Consider the following 20,838-nt stretch of genomic DNA (forward strand, 5'->3'; position numbering starts at 1 on the left):
TTTAAAGTGTTAGTCCAGCACGTTTCCATGTATCTGAACCATGCCTTGGCTGCATGGTCAGACCTTTTGTACTGTCACTTGGGGTAATTGCAGCTTTAATTGCTCTAAGTGCTACACTATTAAAGGTTGAATATCTTTATCCTCCTTCATTTCCCTTTTCTTGTTTTTCTTGTAGGCAACCTTTACCATTTCTCCTTATCTTTCTCCTCCTGGTTTGTCACTAATGGTGTTCCAGGCAATTCATTCATCTCTACAGTTGTTTATTCCTGTTTTAGACTTTCCCTAACTCTCTTCCACTATTTCCTGCATGCCGCCCCTTACGCTGTTCGTCCATTATCATTTCCTTGCTCCTCCTCCCATTAGGTACTTCCAAAGCTGACACATTGAACTACATTTTCACGGCTATTCTGACATGAGAGAGAGAACTCTACTGGATTTCTCTGAACTTCTTCCTCAGTCATCATGCAAGAAAGGAATCTAACTGACCGTGACTGAGCCGCGGCAGTGAGAGATCATGTTTTTGATGTCATATGTTCTTTGAAAGCAACTTATAGCCTATAATACTGATTGATCAAACACTTATCTACAATTATTTTATCTAAAAGTTGATGAAATGATTTGATAAAGCTGTAAATCAATACTACAGGTACTAGGAGAATATTTTAGCTCAGCTTCCAGTGGTGCATATCATTAATTATGAATACATCACAAGAAGCACACACACACACAGATATTCATCCATCTTTCCATCACGCAACCAATAATAATAATAATAATAATAATAATAATAATAATAATAATAATAATAAAGGTGACGGTCCATCGTCCTCTGCCTAAAGCTGACTTACGTCCCTCCCGGAGTGAGCCTCTCTTCTATAGTATAAAGGCTCACGTGTACTGAAGACAGCACTTCCCGGGAGGGAGCGTCCGCCGGATTGTCTGCAGAGGCGATGGGCCGCCACGAGAGGGTCACCCCTCTGTGTGCACATTTATTTATCAGACCAACGTACAAGGCAAGAAGGTAGCGAGTAGAATGTAACACTGCTCTGTGCCCGGTTGCAAGAGTGTACTGGGCTACGGAGCTGTCAGTATACACAATCAAAGATGTACAAAGTACATCAGCGGAGTACAAAGTAACAAAATGATGAGCAGCGACAACTGCAGCAGCGGTGGTCTCCGTGACGTTGATGCGAGTCCTTTCCTGGAAGGCCTGGGCGTCACTTCGGTGTAGAAATTGACTTCGTGGGTGCTGGGTTGCATTTGACATGGGGTGGCCATGAAGTCGGGTGTGAGAAGCCGTCAAACCCAGAAAAATTTGCCTGTGAGGATGTGTTTCGGGAGGAAACTGGGCCAACCCATGACGCACGCGAGCCATGAGAAGTACCCAGCGGCCTGTTAGAGCTGATAGGGAGTGAGTTGTGGCAGTGCATGCACAAGAGAGAGGGCATGCTGCTGATTTACCTGGTTCATCGTGATCTCTTGGCCGTGGATATCAATCGTAGCACTGAGGTAAGTCAAGATAGGTGTCGGGTGCAGGCACAATTTAGGGTAGTTGAGGGTGATGCCAAGGATCTCTGTCAAGTAAAGCTCAATCTGAAACATAAGAATGGTGGTCAAGTGAGGGCTATGGATGAGCCAGTCTTCCAGATAAGGAATCATCTGGATGCCAAACTCCTGGGCCAGGCTATGCCCCATCGGCAGGAGTGTCCAACGATACCGACACCCCCGGTAATGGATGCCGTAGGGGTGTCGGGTATGTTCGGAAATGGAAATTTGGTAGAAGCTGAGCTTGCAAGTGAAATGGTGGGCCGAAACGGATGCTAAAGCCTGTGCTGGGCCACGGAGGAAGAGGAGTGAACTATGAAGGGAGTCCTGGCGCTAAGGTCATAGATGACCCGCGCTGTCCCTGATTCCTTGGGGGCGAGGAACAGGGGAAAGGCTGATGAGCACTCGCCCCTCTTGATGATGTTGTGATGATGCAAGTCTTCAATGACCTGGTCCATCAAGGCAGAAGGTCTGGTTGGCCGGAAGATAACTGGAGCATCGGGTGGCTTCGGCAGGTGGATCCCCGATGACCTGATGCGGGTTACATAATGGCCCATGGCCGTATTCAGGTAAGACATTGGATGTGGCAAATCTACTGCCACGGAGGCGTAGGTGTGTGGGGCTGGTAGGCGACGAACCTCGGGCGGGCGGTGAGGGAGCTGGTCCGGAGGCGGCTCTGGAGGCGGGCCTGGGTGCAGCCAAGGCCCACTGAAGTCAGCTTCCCAGTCGTTTACAGGTCATTATCCTCATGGTTGTTCCGTATTGAATGATGTTATTCACAGCAATTATAATAAGAAGTATTTCTATCCACCTATTCAATACAAATCACCTTTATTGGTGTTTACACTTTCATACAATTAATTCTTCTAAGGGACATGTTTTGCTCTTATAAAGAGCAGCCATCAATTTTAATCTTTAAATGATGTTTGTGAACAGTTGTAAACATATTAAAAAGATAATAGTCAAAATTAAAATTACAGTAGTCTAAAAACCCTATTGCATTACATCTAAAAAACAACATTAAAGCACTTCAAAAGTGTGATAACATGAACATTTAAAATTATCACAATGTCCATTCAAAATCTTGTGTCTGAAACTATTATTGAATCTTTGTCTTAAAAACAGTAGTAAATGTTTTTCTATAAAAACAGCACCAAGGTGAACACCAATCTTATGGAAAAACGAAAATTAAAATGCAATTTATGTGATGTGGTATTTCCAGAATGTAAGTTAAAGTAGAGTGCCCACAAGCTAAATTGTGAAAACACAATAATCCATATTGCTTTAAATATAACAGACAGGATGTAGAATGTGTGCAGGAGTCAAACGTGGGCTCTAGTTGAAAAGGCTGATCAACTTGTTTACAAATTTGCGAGGTATAGAATGTAATAGAGCTTTGATTTAATCCTCCTAAGGATCCAATTAGTACTGAGGAAAGGATAATTATTCTAATGAAAATGTTTATTTCAATAATATATGCTAACAATATTAGGGGGGCAATTTTTTGTCAGGTTATTAAAACAAAACAGTTCTTTCATCTTAAACTTTCTATTGTTGCTGGAGGTATAGAATGTCGTACTTGACCTCCGACCAGTTTATACAGATAGTGGAATTTGTTAATATTAAGATGATAGGTACGTCCTGCTAATTTGGAGTTGCTAACTTGTCTGTAGTGATGGGTCGCATGATGCAAAGCTTTTGATGCATTCTGATGTGGATCGAAAGATCGCCAGTACTCCTGGAGCGTCGCTTCCAAAGTCGGCTGGGGCGCGTAGGTGACAAACTCCCTGGTCGCAGGCGAGGGGGACCTCTCTCTATGACTGGGCCCTGGTCCCTCCTCTGACCAGGGGACCCTACTGGCCTAATAATAATAATAATAATAATAATAATAATAATAATATTGACTAGTTCTTTTTGGGTGCTTGCTTTCATTCCCAATACCTCTCGAGTCCTGCTAGTAGTTTTTCCTTTCTTTCCTATGGAAGAAGCTTGCGAGATTTAACAACTTTTGATAGAGGAGACCACGAATATACAAATTTACAAAATTTAGGGCTGTCTGAGACATGAGTGTTGGAAACCCTGGTGGAAGTTAAGTCTTTTTTTTTTTTTTTTACTTCATTGAGCCGCATGCTTCCAGTCTTATAGCTTTTGATGAGTGAGAAGATCTTCTTCATAAGACTGCCATTGTCCATTCTCAGAATTGCCTGTAAAACTTCAGCCAGCTACGTTAGCTGTTTCCAGCCGTTGGCGCAGTTGAGAGTTCACATTCAGTCAGTAGGTTCCATCCGGGAGCACTCTTGGCCCATGACTTTTCTGGAGGATACGTCTTTAAATTTTTTCAGGTCATCCATGGTGCCTTTCCTTTTCATCAGTAAAGTCTCTGCAGCATATAAGAACTGGGGTCTGACAACAGTTTTGTAATGGCATATTTTGGCGTTCTTCGAAATGCGACAGTTGGTATGCTGCCTTGAGTTTGACACATCTAAGATGGGATGGACCCATTCACCAAGATACTGGAATCGAATGACTTTTCCTATCTTTCCATAGATGGTCGTCATATGGGCTTTTCCGGGGTGCTTACTCTCGAAGTACTTGGTCTTGTCGTATGATATTTGTAGTCCTGTCCTTGCTGCTGTCTCATGTAGGGACTGAACAACAACTGCAGCATCCTTAGAGTTGTTGATTTGGATCGCGATGTCATTTGCGAAGGCCATGCACCTGATATTGATCTTCCGTATTCCGGCTCCAGTGGTAACCGGTTTGATTCCGAGATTGCTCAGTTTAAGTTCCCAGGTCTTTATGACTTTGTCGAGCACCAAATTGAAGAGAATAATTGAGAGGCCATTCCCTTGTCTCACACTAGTTGTGATCTTGAAACTCCAACACAGTTCTCCTCTGAATTTTACCCTGGAGGAGGTGTCTGTGAGAGTCTGTTTGATGAGGGTGCATGTGTTGTAATCCACTTCTCATTCTCGCAGCTCTGAAAAGAGTGTCTGGCGGTCAATAGAGTAATAAGGCTTTGTGAAGTCGACGAATACCATGGTGATGTTCATGCCCCTCACATATTTTAATTGGAGAATAGTTTTCAGGTTGAAGATCTGCTCAGTGCAAGACTTTCCTCGCTGAAATCCTCCCTGATATTCACCAATTGTGTGAACACACTAGCTCTCCACATTGTCCTGTAAAATTCTAGACAGAACCTTGTAGGCTATTGGCAACAGTGATATTCCCCAGTAGTTGTTGACATCATTTTGGTTGCCTTTCTTGTGCAGTGGGTGTATTAGAGCTGTCTTCCAGTCATCAGATATCTTGCCAGTCTCCGAACGGTCAACCAGAATCCAGTGTATGATCTCTGCGATCGTAGTTCCACCTGCTTTAAGTGCTTCCACAATGATACCATCTTCCCCGGGTGCCTTATTATTCTTGAGGCAGTTGATGGTGGTAGTTATTTGTTGAAGTGTAGACGGTTCAGATGGCAGGCTGACATCTACTGTGTCTACTACAAATAGTCTTTCCTCGTGGGCTCTTGACAGTTGAGTAACTGGTCGAAGTAGTCTGCTAGAAGTTGAACATTCCCACGGTTACAGGTAACCAGCTAAACTTCTGGGTTCTTGAAGTGAAGGCATGGTGGATTATACCTTGAGAGCTCCTTTTTGAAAGCCCAATAGAAGTTTCTGGTGTTGTGCCGTCTGAATTCTTCATCCAAATTTTCTAGCCTCTACCGATCATAACATCTCTTCACGTGTCTAATGGTCGTGCTTGACAGTCTTTATACCTTTGTGAAATCCTCCCAGTTCTCCTGTCATTTAGTTGGATTCCACTCTGTCCAGGCTATAGCTCGCTCGGTTGACTGCACAGTCACACTCAGTATTCCACCATCTGTAACGTCACTTCCTTCAGGGTTGTCCGAGATTATTCACGGTCTCACATACTGTGGACTTACAGTAAGTTGGTTCCAGTCATACATCTCTCTATGAAAGATGCCAGTTGCAAAGCATTCTTTATTATCATAGAGGAATTGGGAATCAATCCTCTATGGGGCTGTGTTAGAGGGTACTTGTCACTTAGATGGTAATCTGGTTTTTATTTGGGCGAAGAAATGGTTTAAGACGATGTTCTATCCTTTATGAACTTTCATGTTCATGATCTCTTTCCTGTTTCTTGAACTGAATGCGACGTGGTCTATTTGAAATAGACTGATAGCAGGGTTCGGTGACTGCCAGATGGTCTGGTACTTTGGTTTTCTAGGGAAAACTATGGACATGATCCTCACCTGATACAACTTACACACTACTGTCAGGTGCTTGCCATTGGTATTTGTGCATCTATGTGCTGTATAAGGTCTCACTATGTCTCAGTACCTTCGTTGTTTGCCCAGTTGGGCATTGAAGTTGCCTACAATGAGCTTGACGTGGTGACTGGGGATCTTGCCGATCTCATCTTCTAGCACCTGCCAGAAAATTTGGGTATTCTTGGGGTTCTTTTTGTTATTCTCATTAGTAGGAGCATGTGCACTGATAAGGGAATATCCTTTGTTTCCACACCTGAAGGACAGTATGGAGAGGCGTTTGCTAGTTGCTGTGAAATCAATGATTGAGTTCCCTAAATCTCGTCTTAGTAGGAAAGCTGTTCCAAAGACACTGGATCCATGCGTGTTTCTGGACGCTGGTTTCCCTTTTATTATTCTGTAACCTTCTGATTCAAAAGCCTCGTCATAAGTAAATCTCGTTTCTTGGACTGCTGCTATCGAAATTTTGTGTTTTTGTGGGACATCTGTTAGTTGCTTAAGTTTTCCGGTCTTGCAGAGCCTCTCACACAAGTTGATTTTGACAAATACAGCTATGAACTCACTCTAACCCACACTTTATATTCTCTTACCGCACCATCTCTCTGTGACACTGTCTCACTGACGCCTCGGTCTGTCAGCTCGAAATATACACTGTTCGACAAACAGTCTAGAAATATCGACTTCTGGAAATGTTCTTGCAACACTCTAAATGGAATACATCCGAACATACAAGGAACAATCGATCGACTAGCCTCTCAACTGGAGTCATCAAACTCAAATGTTTGATTACGGTTTATAAACACATATGGACAAGTCTATAACATTCCTAATGTTTCTACAAGTATCCGGATAATAAATCATTATGTATCAGAATGTTAGTGGATTATACCCAATATACGAACATTACAGTGCTTTCTACAGTTTTTGACTACACATATTTTGAGGTTACACATATTCACAATATGTATTTCAGGTTATACAAATTAACAGTACATGTTTACAGGGTTCAGAATTTAATAAAGGATAATTAAAATGTATTAACATTATAACTGAAGGTTTTACAAGAGTTAGGTTATGAATAAGATGATGTACATATGACACATGTCATAGAGAGTGCCATCAACACGCCATTTGAGAACCTTAACATCGGAAACACCTTGATGAGCAAGGTTTCGGATAAGGTCACCGTCCGATGTTTTGATCATGTCCCTATGAAAGATATCTCCTTTACAGGAGTAAAGCAACTTGTGTTTTGAAATCGGGGCACTAGCCCGAACAAAGTAGCTTTCAAGAGCTTCCTACTCTGCTGGAACATAGTTGTCTTGATAAGCACGGAACCATCCCGCAATTTTCTCACTTCATCCACTTCACCAAGTGATAGTTTACACAACATTACTGATCAAGAAGAGGTTCTTGGGAAGAAAGCTCTGTCCATCGACACTGGTCGCAACCAGAAATCAAGGCAGACGATCTTAGGCACTTCTTTTCTGTTCAGGTCAACTGTGTTGAAATGTTTACGTTCCTTCACAACATTTTTTAATGACGCCATTTGATGGCCGGCAGCCATATGTTGTTTAACTCGGAAGTGGTTGCGGGGTGAGCATGTGTGTCACTTTTGGATTTCTTTGTATGCAATTGCGCAGCAAGCGCATGTGCATTCCCTCCCTATTCCTAGTGGGGGACATTACCAATCGTCCAATCGTAATTACCAAGTTCTACCCTTGACAGTTGCAGTCAAGTATTTGAAATATTCGGGCTAGTGAAGTTTTTATGTGTGTCTGCAGATAAGTGAGAGTTTCATTCACCCACAACCAGTCGTAAACTCTTTTGCTTATTAATTTGAAACAATTAAGTTTATTGAAGTGGTCAACCTATTCAATACAATACATTCATGAGAATGTTTATAACTTAAGCACGACACTTAAATTGGGACTAGCTTGATAGCTGCAGTCGCTTAAGTGCGGCCAGTATCCAGTATTCGGGAGATAGTGGGTTCAAATCCCACTGTCGGCAGCCCTGAAGATGCTTTTCTGTGGTTTCCCATTTTCACACCAGGCAAATGCTGGGGCTGTACATAATAATAATAATAATAATAATAATAATAATAATAATAATAATAATAATAATAATAATAATAATAATAATAATAATAATAATAATAATAATAATAAATTGGGACATGTTTTGCCCATGTTGTGGGCATTGTCAGCCTGTATCTCAGCCTCAAAATCAAATTGTCATCGGGATCCCGATACATTCACATTAAACCACCTTATAACTAAAATAGTAGTATGAGTTAAAAATATAATGTGACGGTCCTTTACTGACAGGTAAACAAGATTTAGTGGAGTTCTTGAAAAAGTCTTTGAAATAATTCGTAAGTTATCTGGTGTTGGCACCTATTATAATAATTATCATGTGGTTAGGCACAGTGTTTAACGTTTAAAGAATACATTAACACTTGATACAAAATAAACACCACATTAAGACACTATGTACAATACATTAACACTTGATATAAAATATAAACACCATGTTAAGACACTATGTACAGTCACAGGATAAAATTTAAGTGAAAGGTGTCTGAATGCTAGTTAAAATGTTTGATGTCCAATAACATCTATTAATCATACTTGAAGGATATTATAAAACCTCTTGATGTTTCTATAATTATAGTCATATTTTTCTAAGTTGAAGTCTTCTTTACAAAAGGCACAACAACAGATTGTGGAATTGAAAGGGCTGTGAGTTATATTGTAGCCAAGCCCTTATTTCATGCTATTTTATAAAATGGGCTATTGTTGATTGGGGATGTAATTTTTATGCTGTAATAGTTTAGAGAATAAGTGAATAATAAGGATAGGTAGATCAACAATAGTTCAAAAGTGTTCGAGGTGTGGTGTTGGCCACTGTCTTGATGTTGGTTGAATGGGAGACTCATGAAATACTAACTTTTTAGACGGAAGAATGATATCAACTGAGGAAATGAAGTTGATAGAATGTCTCCTTGTGTTGTACGTGGCAAGATCGTGTCATTCTTGTCACCAGCTCAGCCAGCATGAACCCAAACAAGATAACTCTGGTCCCTTTTACAAGAAGGAGAAAATTAGAGGGAAAGAGATCACTGAAGCTCTTTTGGCAAGATATATGTATATGGAAGAACAGGCACTGCATCTAGGTGTAGTGTTAGATAAAAATCCAACCTGGAATCCACATATAGAAAGGAACATAACCCGGGCCAAGAACTTGCTGTATGCATGTAAAAAGAGCCATTGGGAAGACATGGGGCCTATGACCATCAATGGTAATGTGGATATACAAAATGATCATTAGACCATTGATGGCCTATGCTGCAATCATCTGGTGGCAGAAAGTAAGTCAAGGAAATTTCATAAATTTCATAAAAGGACAGGCTAGAATGAGTTCATATAGATTGGCACAATCAGAGTGCTGGAATGCTCAAAGACCCAATCTAGGACAGTGCAAAATTAACAGAGTAATAACAGAGGAAGTTCTGCACATGCCTTCTGATCATATGATACCAAAGTACAACTTTGAAAAACTGTTTGAGACCCAGATAATAAAAAAAGAAGACTGGGATATCAACAAGTGGAATACTGATAAAGAAGATATAGTGTGGTGGACTGATGGCTAAAAGACTGTGGATGGCACAGGAGGAGGGATCAACGGGGGAAGACTTGAGAGATCAATCCAGATGAGCCTGGGCAGACACACTACAGACTTTCAAACTGAAATGATAGCTATCACAACATGTCTTGAAAAAAATCTGAAAATGAACTATAGGAATAAGAACATTTTTATTTTTACAGACAGCCAAGCGGCCATTAAGGCACTAGAGGCAGTTGGGATAATATCCAGAAATGTTTGGTATTGCCACTCACTTCTCCTGAAGCTCTCAAAGTACAACATTGTCAAAATAATATGGGTACCAGGGCATGCAAGTATAGAAGGAAATGAAAAGGCAGATAAACTGGCCAGGAAAGAGGCAGAAGCTCATTCTGTAGGTCCAGAACCTGTATGCGAGATTTCCTATGGACAAGCCTGATACTACATAGGAAAATGGATACAAAAGGAACAAATGGAAAACTGGAAAAATACTCCAGGATGTAGGCTTGCAAAGGAATTGATAATAGGACCAAACAAGAAGCTTACTAAAGAACTGTTGAAACTCAGCAGAGAAAATATAAGATGGGTAGTAGGACTGTTGACAGGACACTGCCATCTGAAAAAAACACCTACATAGAATTGGAGTAATAAGAGACAACATATGTAGGAAATGCAATGAAGCAGAGCAATCAGCTGAACACATACTTTTCGAATGTGAGGCGCTGGGTAGAATCAGACTCTCCACTCTATGACTACCAGGTGAAGAGAGGGAAAAAATCCAAGAAGACCCAATAAGAACAACCTGCAGCTTTGTGAAGGGAGCAGGTATATCTAGGTGGGAATGAAGGAAAAACATGGTAGTAAAAGATCTTAGAGGTCGACGCTAATTAGGAACTAATATTTAGAGGCCCCATGAAGAAAAGAAGAAGAAGTCTCATATTTGTCATTACAGAAAACTTGAAATTATACTTTCCTCACTTCATTTTTTGCAGTTTAAGTGTTTATTGAATTGACTTTCTTGTTTTTATTGCCTAGATTTCAATTGTTCTTCATTCTTGATTTTTTCATTAAGCATGAGTGAAAAGTACTACTTAACCCAGATAACCGTGACATCATTCCAGAAGGATGAGTGGGTAGTATGATTTCAACACCACCTAGCAATGAACACAACAAGTTTGTGGTGTGAATTACTTTGTTTGCAGGACTATTGGTAACCTCTCATTGGTTGTCAATCAGCTTCATTACAATGCAGTTGTGTGTCTGAAGTGAAATAACATTCACAATGAAGCAGTGTTTTTGCAATGGAAGAACTGACTGATGTCATTGTAGAAGGTTGTCTATTATTTACATAGATCACTCAAAACATAGTTTGATACTATGCTAGAGATGTTGTTTTAAGTATGGGCTTCATCAGTTTTTGCTCATGTAATTATTGCCTGAAGGATGTTAGAGAAATACAGTTTCTTTTGTTTCAAGAGGACTCTTACTCTGGATGAACTATTAGGGATTCTCAAAGAGATTGAGCCTGCCTTGTGGTGTAGGGATAACATCCCAGCCTCTTACCCAGAGGTCCTGGTTCAATTCCTGGCCAGGTCGGGGATTTTTACTTATCTGAGGGCTGGTTTGAGGTCCACTCAGCCTATGTGATTGCAATAGAGGAGCTATCTGATGGTGAAATTGCGGTTCTGGTCTAGAAAGCCAAGAATAATGGCCAGGAGGATTTGTCGTGCCGACCACACGACACCTCGTAATCTGCAGGCTCTGGGCTGAACAGCAGTCGCTTGGTGAGCCATGGCCCTTCTGGGCTGTTGCGCCATAGGATTTGGTTGGGTTTGTTCAAAGAGAATGAAGTTCCTGACTCTGAAGCACTTGACATAATAATGTTCTCTTCTGTTGGAGATGTCATACATGAAGTCACTTGACCGTCTTCCAGGTTCATAGTTCCGATCAGGGGTGTCACTTAGCATTTCACATGTTCCCTCATTGATAGAAAATGTACATGAAACTCAGTCTGAATACATATGTGTACATATTTTCTGTTTACCTACAAAACAGGGTGTCAGCACACACAGATTTAGCAGAACAAAATGCTTGGTAACTCTTTCAGAAAGATGGTGGAAAACATGACCATTTGGGTTTTAAAAGAAGTGTTCTTGCATCTATTTTAACATCCAATAAAATGATTTCTGCCAAAGGAAGGCCATCTAAGAAACGGAAAGTGGATGCACATTTTGACAGAGTGGAGTAGCATGTGACGGATCTTTCAATTGACTCTTACACTATCGAAAAAAAAAAAAAGGCAGTTTCATTGAAACCATTGCTCAAAGAAGTGCAGTACAGTATGTATCAAATGTAACTCTATTTTGCATATTTCATGTTTGTACCATTCCACACAAAGGCATAATGCTTTGAATCTGATTTGTGAAGAGAAATTAATTATATAATTAAGAAATAAATTAACATTCTGGAATTGACTTACATTGATTTCAAATTTAATGAATGATATAGTAGATAGTAAATTTGCCTGACGTCCTTCAATTTCCGGCATACTAAACAATGAATTTCGGTAACACTTTTTCTTTTGCTTTATTTACCACTTCAGTGATAGATTTTCATGGAAATATTCTTATCTCACTACTGGGCCAATGACCTGGATGTTAGGCCCCTTTAAACAACAAGCAACAAGTATCTCACTACTTGTGATTATAGCCTTATCTCTTCTGTTATCAGTCCTCCAAGTTCCTGGATCCTGGCTCAATATTCCAAGGAGAAGTTGACGAGTCTCTTATTCGAGTAGGAAACTGCATCAGTGGACTACAACTCTTCAGGTACCTCATATGTTTAATTTGATAAAATGTTTTATAAATTGAGTGTTACACTGAGTAATCATCATCATCATCATCATAAGAGATATTTGAACTCTAGAGTTTATAAATTAGAATGTCAATCCTGTAATTCCAGCTGTATCAGTCAAACGGGCCTCCATTTTGTAAGAAGGTACGTTGAACATCACAGTGCTCTTATTTATTTATTTATTTATTTATTTATTTATTTATTTATTTATTTATTTATTTATTTATTTACACCCACATTGGAGCACCAAATTCAACCGTATACAGTGAAATCTTCAAAAAGTAAGTACATTAAAAAAAGGTTAATTTTTTAACATTTGATAATTTCTTCTTTTCCAAAAACTTCTTCATTCTAGACGATCTTGCAGCTCGTTCTTCTGCTGATATAACATACTACTTACATTTTGATGTTTTAAGTGATAGTTTTGTATATTTGTTGTTTATAATCTTCTTCTCTTCTCTATTTTCAGTTTGCTCTGTAGTAATTTTCAGTTCATCAAAATCCATTTGTATTTCTTTAAATATAATCATTTTTCAGCTATTAGTGACCAGATTCTTTATGATCTGGTCACTAATACTCAACAATTGATCAAGATCTTAAGATCCTCCATTGCACGCAAAAGGGCACCTTGCTTAACATCCTTGAGAATATCCACATTAATATTGATCAAATTAGAAATCCCTCTTATAATAATAATAATTTTAAAAAAAGAACATTTTACTCGAAATGTTCATTCCATTTGTTTGTCAACAATTCCATAATAAAAATGAACCTCTCTTCCAGCTCTCCAACTCAACACCACCCCTCCATCCCTCTCTCCCCACTGGCTTAGTGCCTCCCTCCCCCACTCCTTTCACTTCTTCCCCTATCCTCGCAAACCCAGCTGAGCCAACTACAAGCATGACCAGTAGAAGCGGCACCTCTAATCTGAGAACGTCAGGCCGTTTGAGAGGGCAATTTTTTTATTTAATAAGTATAAAATTTTCTTTTTGTTTATCTTTCATCTATTAGCCCAAGCTTCTCACATATACTTATTCATTTTTTCCATTACAGATTTGGATTTTATTGACGGTTTCCACTACCGAGTCATATCAACACTTGGCATTGTTTTTTCTAATAATATGGTTTTTGTACTCCTGTTGCCTTCTAGACTTTTCGAACATGTGACTCAATGAAGGTAGACTGTTTCTCAAGTTTTATTTTTGTAATTTCGTACTTGTTTTTAATGTCACATGCTGTACTTTCAGACTATGAGGTTCTTAACCTTGCTACTACCTCACATTGTATTACCTTCATCATTTTGCTCATGATTTTATACACTCTTTCTCATCATGTTTTTTAACATATTTTTTTTTTTGCTACTGGCTTTACGTCGCACCGACACAGAGAGGTCTTATGGCAACGATGGGATAGGAGAGGCCTAGGAGTTGGAAGGAAGCGACCGTGGCCTTAATTAACGAACAGCCCCAGCATTTGCCTGGTGTGAAAATGGGAAACCACGGAAAACCATCTTCAGGGCTGCCGACAGTGGGATTCGAACCCACTGTCTCCCGGATGCAAGCTAACAGCCGTGTGCCCCTATCCGCACGGCCAACTCACCCGGTAAACATTCTTTTAACATTAGTCATGTAATTTTTAACATTTTCACTGAAGATGGCTCAAAATGAGCTGGAACATGTTTGATTAGAATTACTCATCTAAAGATGGGTATACAGTATATGTATTGAATAGGAGGACTCAATAAATCCTTTCCTTTGTAAAGTTTGTGTTCCTGTCACTTAATATCTTCATGTCTGCGGCGTTCTTGTTCGAAGTGTTGAACTGAGGCACAGACATTTTGCCGCCAAAGTAAATCGTATTGGCAAGTGTTTCTTGTTCTAGTTTGGTGTTTGAGATGGTAATGTTAAATTGTGGGTTATTAGTCCCTGCTTCAGGCTGCACCCCATGGTCTTGAACCAGAGCCAATTTCACCATAGAGGTTCTGGCACAGTAGTCTGATGTCATTCATATGGTGTACATGTCCTGCCCATCTGAGGCAATTACCAATGGTTCTACATTCTTAGCACATGCTTTCTTGAGAACTTCATCATTAGAGACGTAGTTTTCCCACTTGATGTTCATGATGGAGCATAGTTTTTGCTGGTGAAAGCGCTCGAACTTTTTGATGTCACAGCAGTATAAGGTCCACGTTTCACAGCCATAGAGAAGTGTAGAGATGACTACATCCTTGTACACCATTAGTTTTGTGCAAATTGTAAGGTTTTTGTTCCTGAAGACTCTATGTGATAGTCGGCCGAAGGCCACATGGGCAGCAGGAAGCTTGTTTTCCACATCCTGGTCTGAAATATAGCTCTTTGATAAGATACTCCCAAGGTAAGTGAAGTGATCTACCTGTTCTAGTTTGGTGTTTGAGATGGTAATGTTAAATTCTGGGATATTAGTCCCTGGTGCAGGTTGAGCAAGTACCTTGGTTTTTTTTTTTTGCATTGATGGTGAGGCCAAAAGGGTCATATGCATCCTTGAAACTGTTGACTGACTGTTGCAGTTTTGCAGGTGTAAGAGCCGGTGATGCGGTATCATCAGCATACTGCATTTCAGTTACTCTAGTAACACTGGTATGTCTTCGCGAGTGAAGTCTGGCCAGGTTGAAGAGGCCATCGTCAAAGCGGTATTTAATCTCTACGCCGGGGTTGTCTGTTGTTTCATCAAGCATGGCTACCAGATACAAGGCAAACAGAGTTGGAGCAAGTACACAACTCTGCTTCGATCCATGTGTGATTGGGAATGGTTCGGAGACATTGTTTTGATTGAAAATCTGTCCAGTCATACCATCATGAAGTGCTTGGACCAGGTCCACAAAATGTTCAGGACAACCAAAGCGTCTCAGAACTGCCCACATAGTGAGTCTTGGAACACTATCGAAGGCCTTTTCCAGGTCATAAAACACAAAATAGAGAGGCTTCTGCTGTACTCTGCATTTCTCTTGCAATTGCCTGTTCTCTGCATTTCTCTTGCAATTGCCCTGCACAAAAGATCACGTCAACAGTACCTCTGGAGTCTCGGAAACTACATTGAGACTCTGGTAGAGTCCTCTCGGAGATGACTTGCGTGCGGCTAAACAGGATCCTTGCGAGAAATTTACCTACAATGGATAACAGAGAAATCCCACGATAGTTGTCACATATCGTCGTTGCCGGGACGAAACCTCCTATGTGATAATATTTTTGGAGATATACTGACCCGCAGCACATACATTATGAAATGCGAGAATGCCTTGACAATTGTCACACAATATTGCACCTCAGATGACAGAACCTTACCGGCCAAAATTCTAAGGTAAAATATTTCACATAGGAGGTTTTGTCCTGGCAACGACAATATACTACGGTCACCTTTCATGAAAATAATTATGATATTGGCATTTTTGAGATCGCTGGGTACTTTTTGGGTTTCCCAAATTGAGAGGATGAGGGTGAAGAGCCTCGTTTTTAGGCGTAAGCCTTCCCCTTGAGTTAGTTCCAGAGGAATGTTGTATGGTCCAGGTGCTTTCCGAGGTTTCAGCCTATCAAGTGCTACACAGAATTCCTGATAAGTTGGTGGCATCGCCATCCATGGTTGAGGGGGAAGTTGTGTCACATTCTGTAGAAAGTCATCGGCAGCAGTGGAGCTTCGGTTTAGAAGAGTGGAGAAGTGTTCCTTCCAGCACTTCAGGATGTCTCTACCATCGGTGAGGGAGTTAGCACCATCAGCTGTTTTCAGAATTCCAATTGAAGAGCGAGATAATGATAATGATAGAACAGTAAGCCCCTGGAAAAAGGATCCTCCTCCAACCTGATAATGTTCGCTCTCTTTCTTGTTCATTTCACCAAGGAGGAAATAGGGTAAATGGGCTGGGAAGTTCTGCCACACCTGCCTACAGTCCTGGTATGGCACCAACAGATTACCATCGTTTTGATTTTGTGAAGAAACAGATGTGAGAACAATTCTACTAGACAGAAAGCAATATGCCAATGTCTACATGCTGCTAGAATGGAGTTCTACCGAAACAAGCTTGCAGAATGATGGAAAAAATCTGTATAATGAAATGGATATTATGTTGAAAATTATAGAAAAGTCTGAAGATTAAGATGGTGCATGCAGTCTTTCAGAAATTACTGTAGAAATCCTAATTCAGGAAAAAATGTTGCTCATTAGTTTAAGTATAACTCTTGTTTAAATACCTCACATTCTTGACACCAAAAGGGGCCAGGGCATTACATACATGCATACATACATACATACATACATACATACATACATACATACATACATACATCAGTATAGACTGTTATGCCTTTCAGCATTCAGTCTGCAAGCCTCTGTGAATTTACTAAATGTCGCCACAATCTTCTATTTGCAAATAGTGCTGTGGCCTCATTTAGTTCTATATCTCTTATCTTGAAATCGTTAGAAACTGAGTCTAACCATCGTTGTCTTGGTCTCCCTCTACTTTTCTTACCCTCTATACCAGAGTCCATTATTCTCCTAGGTAATCTATCTTCCTCCATTCGCCTCACATGACCCCACCCCCAAAGCCAGTTTATGCGTAAAGCTTCATCCATAGAGTTCATTCCTAACTTAGCCTTTATCTCCTCATTGCAAGTACCCTCCTGCCATTTATCCCACCTGTTTGTACCAGCAATTTCTCACTACTTTCATGTCTGTTACTTCTAACTGATGAATGAAATATCCTGAGTCCAACCATTTTTCACTCCCATAAAACAAAGTAGCTCTGAAAACAGACTGATGTAAAGATAGTTTCATCCGGGAGCTGACTTCCTTCTTACAGAATACTGTTGATCGCAACTGCAAGCACACTGCATTTGCTTTACTGCAACTTGATTCAATCTCACTTACTATATTACCATCCTGGGAGAACACACATCCTAAATACTTGAAATTATCTACCTGTTCCAGCTTTGTATCACCAATCTGACATTCAGTTCTCTTGGATTTCTTACCTGCTTGCATCAATTTAGTCTTCAAAAGGCTAATTTTCATAGCATACTCATTGCACCTATTTTTAAGTTCCAACTCCCTTTGCCAGGTTTGAATCTACAATTTTTGTATCCAGAGGCTGACACTCTACCACTGATCCAAACAGGGAGCTCATACTCAAAATATGACATTTAGATCTCTAGAGCAATGGTTTTTAAGATCCCATGGGACATAGTTTTAAGGTTTAATGTGCTTACTCTCCAAATGTTTTTAATCTCAACTATCTTTATACAGCTAAAGATGACCACTAAGTGGTCGAAACATGTTCTGTGTGTGCTAATGTATTTTTAATTTTGCCCAAGGCAAAAAAATAAAGTATCGATTAGGTGGTTTTAAAATTAATTTGTTGATTGTAAAGCCACTAGCAAAAAAATTTTTTTAAAAAACTTTGAACACTTAATTGACTTTTCAGATGCTTTTCAAAGTAATGGACAGTTCACAATTTCATTTCAATGGATGAATATGAAAATAAGTTTTGCTTTCTTTAACTAAATTTTTACCCATAATAATGATCAACATTACATTTTCTTTCATAGAGACATATTTGAAGAATATCGTGAAAATCTAGCTTCCTACTTCCCCCGTGGTGTAGAACCTGTGTTTTGGACTTTCCATCCCAAAATGGTGTTTGAACGCAAGATCCAGTTTATGGAACGCCTCAAAACTATCCAGGTAAGTAGACAGATCAGGGAACTGCTATAAGGTGCAAGTTTTTTCAGGATTTCTTTCTAATAACATATGGGATTGTTTTCTACATAAATATAATGGAAGAGGAACAACATTCTTTAATACTGGAAATGGTAATTTTCATATCACTCGCTATATTTCTTTTCAAGCTCCAAGACATTCATTTGCAAGCTTTATTGCAGTCCTCCATTAAGACCAAGTTGTTGGGTAGCCTGAAATTTTGACTACATCTCCATCCAGTTGAATCCCTTCCTGAAATAATGATGTGATAAAATAAATAAGCTTACAACTATAACACTTGTCATTGTTGTTGATTTAAGTTATAAGAGTGTTATCATCAAGCTATAACTACAGGACATGAGTGGGTGTCATATGACCATCTTCAGTGGAACAAAGGGATCTGCATAAGCTTTGCTTCCTACACCCTCCAGATTTGTAGCCATTATTTCCTTTAAATTTCATTAATTTAATTGTTTACCTAAATGTCTTACAAAGTAAATTTATAATGAGAGCATAATCTACTTAAATGTTCTATGTTGTGCATTTCAGAGCTTCTTCATTACTGTACAGGAATTCTTAAAACTAGAGAAAGTGGAAATTGGTGGCTTAAAGGGTCGAGCACTCAGCAATAAAGTTGTACAGGTCTTCCATGAATTTAACGAGGCCTATGCTGTCATTTCTTCTGTCACCTATGACCCTCTCGATCCAGAAGATGACAGTTTCTCGAAAGATTATCATGTCTTTCAAGAGCAGATCACTGATTTGGATCGCAAGTTGGCAGCTATTTTTGTCCAAGCATTTGACGATTGTCACAATCTGGAGAGTACATTCAAGGTAAGAAATTTGTCTTCTCTTTTTATCTTCTTTTCAAAAACAAATCCTCAGTTGCTTGCATGATGTCACTGTGATGAAGTGCCAGGAAACGTAATGCATGTTTCAAATGTCAGTTTTCAGCTATTGAGAAACCAAACCAAACCCCATGTCATTACCCCCTGTGGGTGGGGGCGGTAGAATAACACCCACGGTATTCCCTGCCTGTCGTAAGAGGCGATTAAAAGGGGCCTCAGGGGCTCTGAAATTTGGAGCGTGGGTTGGCGACCACGGGACCCTCAACTGAGTCCTGGCATTGCTTCCACTTGCTTGTGCCAGGCTCCTCACTTTCATCTATCCTATCCGACCTCCCTTGGTCAACTCTTGTTCTTTTCAGACCCCGACGGTATTACGTGTGGAGGCCTAGGGAGTTTTTCATTTTCACGCCCTTCGTGGCCCTTGTCTTCCTTTGGCTGATACCTTCATTTTTCAAAGCGTCGGACCCCTTCCATTTTTTCTCTCTGATTAGTGTTATATAGAGGATGGTTGCCTAGTTGTACTTCCTGTTAAAACAATAATCACCACCACCACTACCACTACCACCCCATGTCATGACAGCCCCAAAGAGCCATGGTCTACCAAGCGACTTTTGTTCAGCCTGAAGGTCTGCAGATTACAAGGTGTCATGTGGTCAGCTTAAATGAAACTTCTCAGCCATTATTTTTGGCTTTCTAGACCGGAGTCTCTATCTGATTGTCAGATAGCTCCTCAATTGTAATCATATAGTCTGGATGGACCTTGAAACAGCCCTCAGAACCAGGTAAAAATCCCTGACCTGCTGGGAATCAAAATCGGGGCCTCCGTGTAAGAGGTAAGCATGTTACCTCTTCACAGCAGGGCTATTGGGAGTGTTTAATTGTCAGATGTTAAGGATGCATCACATATTTAGTCCCAATACAATTGAATACTTATGAATTATTGCCATCTGCTGTGCTTAACCTTGCCACTTGAGCCAGAACCATGTATATTTATTAGTGCTACAATCTTCTGCTATGAAATTCAGAGGACTACAAGTTTGTCCCTTGCCATCTTTGCATCTGCTGTGAACAGCTTAAACTCTTTATCTTCTCACTCAAATGTTTTCCAATTAGATGCTTAACATGTTCGGATAGATCTGTTGTTTGGCAAGCAATTTTTCCAAGAAAGATTGGAATTGCTATTTTACAAGTCTGTTTGCGTAACTGCTCACTGACAGAAGATGAGGTGCACATTAGTAAAGGAGATCCTTTTTTCGGTACAAACATCAAATATTCATTCACTCTTCGATACACTCTAGTAGACACAAATTTTGCAGCTTTGCACATGAATTAGGAAATTATGGTCATTCTTCTTCATTTCATCTATTCCCTTTTCCAGATTCTCTCTAGGTAGGGTAGTGTACCAAAGCCCTCCACCTTACTCAAACTTTCCACCATTCCTCTTCTAGTACTTTATTGCTATCGACTCCTCTATTTGCAATACAGTCCACAACAGAGCTCCTCCATTTCATTCTAGGACGTCCCCTAGGCCTCTTTCCAGTCTCTGTATCCATGAATGTTCTCTTTTGTATTCTAGCTCCTGGCATTCTCATCATGTGTCCAAACCATTTTAGCTTTGCTGTATCAATCTCTTCTTGAAGTTTACACACTCCCACGCTTCTCCTTATTTCCTCATTTCATATTCTATCTCATCTTGTCTTTCCCTGTATGCTCCTCAAGAACCTCATTTCAGCTGCTTGTATCTTACTTTGGTTCCGCTTAATTAACCCTTTTGGGCCCAATTGATTTTCCACCTGCATCCTGCACAGGTCCAATTTGACATTAGGCAAATATGGGAAGGAAGTACTCACATAAGTATAAAGCTGAATTTTTACATTAATAATACGAACTTCAAATTTATTTATTATCAGTCAAGTTAACCACATTATCAGCAATATTTTTTCAAAGTATGGT

General features: G+C 40.0%; 1 protein-coding gene across 1 annotated transcript in view; it reads left to right on the top strand.

Annotated features, from left to right (window-relative positions):
* Positions 1–20,838, top strand: part of LOC136875368 (dynein beta chain, ciliary) — a 782,313-nt gene that overhangs the window by 80,425 nt on the left and 681,050 nt on the right. Inside the window, exons 7-9 of the mRNA XM_067148948.2 lie at positions 12,191–12,288; positions 17,887–18,022; positions 18,587–18,871. Of these exons, the coding sequence (XP_067005049.2) occupies positions 12,191–12,288; positions 17,887–18,022; positions 18,587–18,871 (519 nt within the window). The remainder of the gene's footprint in view (positions 1–12,190; positions 12,289–17,886; positions 18,023–18,586; positions 18,872–20,838) is intronic.

This window comes from Anabrus simplex, chromosome 1, assembly GCF_040414725.1.
Source record: "Anabrus simplex isolate iqAnaSimp1 chromosome 1, ASM4041472v1, whole genome shotgun sequence".
NCBI lineage: Eukaryota > Metazoa > Arthropoda > Insecta > Orthoptera > Tettigoniidae > Anabrus > Anabrus simplex.